This window comes from Taeniopygia guttata, chromosome 1 (genome assembly GCF_048771995.1).
Source record: "Taeniopygia guttata chromosome 1, bTaeGut7.mat, whole genome shotgun sequence".
NCBI classification, from domain to species: Eukaryota; Metazoa; Chordata; class Aves; order Passeriformes; family Estrildidae; genus Taeniopygia; species Taeniopygia guttata.
Genome location: NC_133024.1, coordinates 60,751,567 through 60,757,702, shown reverse-complemented (window position 1 = coordinate 60,757,702; position 6,136 = coordinate 60,751,567). Strand labels below are relative to the sequence as shown.

The 6,136-nt window shown below is 42.3% G+C and overlaps 1 protein-coding gene across 1 annotated transcript; it reads right to left on the bottom strand.

Annotated features, from left to right (window-relative positions):
• Positions 1–1,333: 1,333 nt before the first annotated feature.
• CYSLTR2 (cysteinyl leukotriene receptor 2) lies at positions 1,334–4,618 on the bottom strand. The gene has a single exon (XM_030272690.4). It carries the CDS (start codon positions 4,541–4,543, stop codon positions 3,599–3,601), a length of 945 nt encoding a protein of 314 aa, XP_030128550.4. The 5' UTR covers positions 4,544–4,618; the 3' UTR covers positions 1,334–3,598.
• Positions 4,619–6,136: the final 1,518 nt, after the last annotated feature.

Below are 6,136 nucleotides of genomic sequence, written 5' to 3'. Positions count from 1 at the left end.
CATGGGAGAGGTGCTCCATGGCCCTTCTCTGGACTCGCTTGTACTGGTCCAAATCTTTCTCATGCTGAGGCCCCGGAGCTGGACAGAGCTCTCTTGGAGGAGTCTCATCAGAGTGGAATTGAAGGGGAGGATCACAGTCATAAGATGCTCCCCTGCTCACTGTGACACTACTCCATTGGGCAATCACAGCCACACGAGGTCTCAAACTGGGGCTGAAAAGCTGATATGAAGAGTGGTGTCACTATAGGACACAAGAAAACACAATGTATGCCTTTGTTTTTCTGATGGTAAAAGAGAGGAAGTTTATTTCTGACTCCAACATTTATAGTTTTCTAAAGGTGACAGTGGATTGGAGGGTGAAAGTGCCGCCTCTCCAACAACACTGGACAAACTATTAGTCTATCAAATTTCTCCTCCTTTATGAAGGAATGCAAAACAATAAGTTATTTACAGAAAGTTGTGTGAAAAATTTACTACAAGAATGTAAACTCAGAAAGCTTTAGAAAATCTTAAAAAATCAAGACAACAAAGTGGCATTTCCTTCTGCTCTCTATGGCTCTAGTGTAGCTTTGAACTGAAAAATTGTCTAGAAGTACCAGGAGCTTTCTGAATGACAGGAAAATGTGCATATGAAGGTAGATCATTTGCTGCTGCTTAAGGGTCCCAGTCACCTAAAGACTTCATTTCCTCTTCTTTTATCTCCTTCAAGCTCACAAGTTTACTGTTGCTTTAACTTTCTATGCACATGGTATTCTTAGATTTTGCCTCCTAGAAATTTGAGGAAACATATCAAAGTACTTTTTAAGGGGAATGTGGTCCCTTGAGGGTCCTAGAGGTATTGCTAGCAATTTAACTGTCATGAGCTTTATTTTTTAAAATAGATTTGTTGGTGCTTTTTTAACTACATTTTTTACTATGATACTTCCACAGTGAAGAACCCGAATCTTCAGCTCCATGAGTAGAGACATGCAAGAGCAGTAAATGGAGAAAAGGCAGTAAATGGAGAAAAGGCAGTAAATGGGAATGTGGCATGTTATACAAGTGTTGTTGAAACTTCATGAGAAAATCCCTAACAAGGATGGTCTAGAATCCTTTTGTAATTATGTCATAATTTAAAAATTCTATTACTTTATCTGCACCTCAAATTTTGACTCATGTTCCCCACTGTTTTGTCAGTAATGTGAATAAGGCAGCAGGATGTTCTCACACCTCCAAGGACATTTCAGTCTTGTGAAATTATGGCCCACTTACAGAACCTCAGTATCTGTTTCTTGTTCCTTCTCCCCTGTAGTCAGAGGAGATCCCTTGTTAGCTGTGCGATCAATAAAAAGCATTTCTTCAGCCACAGGTAAATCTAGTTTATTAAAACACAGTTCTAACAGTTAATTCAATTGCCAACAAAGTGGTAGCATGGTCAATACAAAAAAAATTACCTCATAAGTGAGATATATATATCTTCTAAATGCAAAATTATCTGATAATTGGGTGCACTGGGCACATACAGACAGAAGCATGTGGGTGAGATTAGACAGTGGCTAATTTTCTGCATTCTCTTGCAGTATTTGAAGTGGGTGGTGTCTCATGAGAGGCTTCAGCTTGTCACTCATAGCTGTTGAGGTTTCCTCCTTGGTGAAAACCACAGAAGATTTTCACCCTTCCTTCCAATTATGTAACTGCTATATCTGCACTGTTACCATCTCAATCATATTCCCATTTCAAACCACTGCTATTATTCCCTCTTTCATCGACAGCATGGGATCAAGGAGTTCACGTGGCATCATTAGGTCAGCTCTCTGGTATGCTACTGCATTATTGAAATAAGGATTTGAAGAATGAACTTTAGTGAAGACTTCTGATAAAACTCTGTACTTACATTAAAGGCAGCATCAAGTGACTGAAACAGATTGAATATAACCTTTAGATAGCCAAGAAAAAAATGTGCCTTTTCCAGTGATTTGCCAAGTACTTTTCCACCTGACCAGCAATGATTTGTATTCTGCATATTTCAGACAGAACTAAAAATAGCTTGCTGCTGTTATTTTTGTTTGGGAGCAATAACATTCAGTTTATGGAGTTCTTTCTCCATAAAAAGTTCAGAGCTTTGAGAAGTATAGTCACAGAGAGAAACCTTCCTTTGTTTGAATTTCACAGTGAGGGAAGGCGTTCAGCATTTTTGTTAGTTTTCATATAAGCCCAGTTGCTTTCTTGGAAAATATGATTAAACTTCTTGTCTGTTTTTAGTAAAAGATGAGGTAATTAAACCCAAAATCTAAATATGGCCTGAGTTTGGAGCCTGTTTTCACTTAGGTCTAATTTTTAGAAAATATTCAGAGACTTACAAATACAGACAGCCATTTGATGAAAATTTCCAAAGTACCCACAAGAGTAGATTCCCATTGCTTTCTAAAAAAGCTCTTCTCCACTGTCTCTGTTGCCCATCTGTCTTCCTGTACCTGGGTTAGTGCTTCCCTGTTGCATTCTTTCATGTTTGATGCAGGAAATTCAAACCAATAAGAAGTTAATCCTATGAAAAAAGGGATCATTTTCCTCCTCAGACAAGACTGAAGATGAATGATTTGGAACCCCTTTGGCAGCTGTTTGGTGTCAGACTGATTTACCTGTGCAGAGGAAACCACTCCCTAGCAACCTTTTTGGACCAAAATAATTTTAAAAGTTTGTCTTTGGATCCCTGAATGGGAATGGAACTGCTTAGGCTCAGCTTTGTGAAAAGCACTGGCAACACTGGGCATGAAAACGAAGTGTTACAATGACTTTGAAGCAACTGACACCACGTGAAGAGCTGCAGGATGCAGCCCTGTGCTCTGGGCACCCACATCCTGCCCTCACTGCCAGCAGGCGTCTTACTCACCACACTCCAGGATGATGCCACTTGCTTGAAATCATTCTCTCCCTTGACAACCCATGAAATGTTAAGCAGAATACATTGGTAGCTGGCTCAGAGTGGAAAATTTAGAAATGTTAGTGACTTCTGAGCAGCCTGAGCTAGTGCTGGGTCCTGTTTGCCTCTCTTCCTGCTTTTTAAGTCAGCCTCAGTAAAAAGCATCAGTGATCCTTTATATTTCTTTAATGTGCAACCACTTTGACAGTATTTGCAAGGGGAACTGGCAGGGTACTGTGAATGTATAGGGAATCACAGTCTCTGAACCCCTGCACATGCAGGGAAATGGAGCACTGAGAGGTTCAGGCACAGACACTGAAGTGGTCGGGTGAGCAGTTTTCCTTTGAAGTCGCTCAGTATTGTGAAATGAAATAACGGGACTCCAGTAGCAAGGTGGATTCCTTTCACTGCCTTGTCCTGGGGAGGGTGAACAACAGAGGTATCTCTACACTGCTAAACAGAAGTCAACCAAGGATCATACCTTGCCACCTGTCCTCAGATCATATGGACTCAGTTTTGTCACCCATAAGGACCTCTGTCCCAGAGACTTCTGCTTCAGAGATGCCTGACAGTGAGCAGCAGAGCTGCAGGCTGGCCAGCAGCACTGACACAGCCTCTGTCATTGAATAGTATGAACCCAGTCTAGAAATCCCATCAGAACTGTATATATATATATATTGTTTTGCGATTCTGCACCAGCTATCTGCAGCACAAACTTCTGATTTTTGCTTTGAAATTTTCAGCAGCAAAGTAATAGAGAAAAGGGTCGAGGCAGTTGTTCATGGCAGCGAGGCAGAGAGTGACCACCAACGCCTTGTGCAGGCTGGCCTGGCTGCAGCTGCTATACAGCAGGTGGACAGTGCGCAGGATGTGATATGGCAGGAAACAGATGAGGGAGAGGATGAGAGTGATGACAATGGTTAACAGTGCCTTCCTGTGACAGATTGCCCTCCCGCTCCGCTGAGCCCTGGACTTGAGCAGCGCTCTGATGGCAAAGACATAGCAGAACAAAATTGTGCAGAATGGCAGAATGAAGCCCACGACGAGGACAAAGCTGTTCATCATGAGGAGCCTGTGTGTGCTGGGGGGGTGGAGGTCCAAGCATTTGACTGGGTTGCTGTAGCCAGCGATTCCCTTGTTTAACAGAGGGCTGGCAGCTAACAGCACAAAGATCCATATGGCTGCACAGGTAATCCTGGCATACTTCGTGTTGGTCACTTGTCCATGTTTGAAGGGGTGGACGATGGCTACAAAACGAACCACGCTGAGCACAGCGAGGAAATAAATGCTGCAGTACATATTCATGTACAAGCTGTAAGTCATGATCCTGCAGAGGATGTCGCCAAATATCCAATGTGATCCCAAGAGGAAATATGAGGCCCGAAAGGGCAAAGTGCTCACAAACATGAGGTCTGAAATAGCCAAGTTCTGCATGTAAATGTTTACTGAGGTCCTTTGCGAAGTCTGGAAGAAAACATAAATGGAGAGGCTGTTTCCAACAGCACCCGGAAAGAAGATAAAGAGATACACGATGGGATAAATTACTTGTTTGAAACCGTCAATTGTACAGTTGGAGGAGCTGTTAGTGAAGCTGCCATCTACTGCCACCTTGGAAATGTTCATAGTCTGAGCCAGCGTCTCCATTTTTCTGTTAAAAGGAAAAGAAGTGGTGTGAATGCTGGGTTATAGGCTGGGCAGGGAGTTTGGCTATTTGGGGCGGTTTCACTGAAGGCAGAAATTGCAAGATGCAGATGACAGTGGGAAGTAAGGGTTCGTTAATGAGTAATTACTTGTGATGTCCCAGTAAATACACATCTCAAGACACAAAGCCCCAAGTAAGCTCTAATGAGTTTCAGTACTACAGCAACTGGTTGTGTTCTCAGCCTGTAAAAGTGCTGCTTTTAGACGTTCTGTGTGTGTGTTTTAATGACAAGTCTCTGATCTTTGCTGTGCAAAACAAGCCAGCTTGCTGTCAGCCATTTTGTGGCAGGGAAGTTTTGAGTCCCTAGTCACCTACCATGGAAACATCAAAACCTGATCAGAAAAGAAATCACTGTCCACTGCTAGGCCTGCATTTCAAATAAGGAATGAAACCAAAAGAACTGAATCTGCCTTTTGGAACCAGGAAATTTTTTCTGGTATGTTTTTGGCAGTATTTCCTGAGCAATACCAGGTGTATTTTGATACATGTAAAAATTAAGGACATTTTGACCTTAAACACTTTGCAAACACTGTGCTAATTATGCACAATTAATGTTTTAACTCCCTCCTCCATGCACTGTATTTCTTCTTGTTAGCTTCTGGTGGCTTTCTATGTCTCTTTTTGTGGGGCCTTTGCTCCACGTACCACTCTCTTAACCTTTTTTGTGCTCAGCTGTTCTGCACCAGTCATCCACACACACTGCAGCTTCCAGGGCAGCCTACCTTTGCAGCCCTAATGAAAATGGCCTCTGAGAAGATGGGCCGTGCTCACAGACAGAGGCATTTTTCCTCCCGTGAGGCTATGACTCAATCAAATAAAATCAAAACTGCCCACCACTAATACACTCTAAATAATTTTTTTTTTCTCTAAATGTGTATTTATTTTCTGAACTCTTGATTTCTTATCTCAGCTGTCCTGCAGCTAGTAGTATTTTCAAAGGAAGGTGTCAGTATTTTTTCTTGTTTCAACAGTCGAGCAAATCCCTCTTTATATATACCAATATATTCTAAAGATGGGGCATGGAAATTTTTAGCCTGAAAACCACAACTACATGGCATTTCCAGATGCATGGAAAATAAGCTTTTAATTTGCCCCAGTGAGAGTGATAATGTGCCCATGGTAGACAACTGCATCCTATCTCTTATTCTGAACCTCAGTAGCTTCACAATTTGAAACTAATTTATTTGTACAGGTGAAGCCTCCTTAGGGGTAAATTTGGCTTTACATTTTGGGTACTTCAAACACCCAGCTACCCAGTGTGCTGTAAATGGGAGTTAATTTGCAAACTGAAGCCATGATGTAGAAGCCTGAGCTATGTTCAGAGCAGGCCATTGTATCTCCAGGGTTGTGTCTCAGAGTCCCAGTCCCTTGAATATAGCAAACAGATGTGTCCCAGCAGGCTTCTTTCTATCCAGCCCCACTGGGATGGGTAGCATGGGAAGCACAAGCCCAGGCTGGGCTCCCAAGGAGCATTTCATGGATATTGGGTCTCAGCAAAGCCCTGGACTGACTAAACACATGTTCCTGAAGTTAAT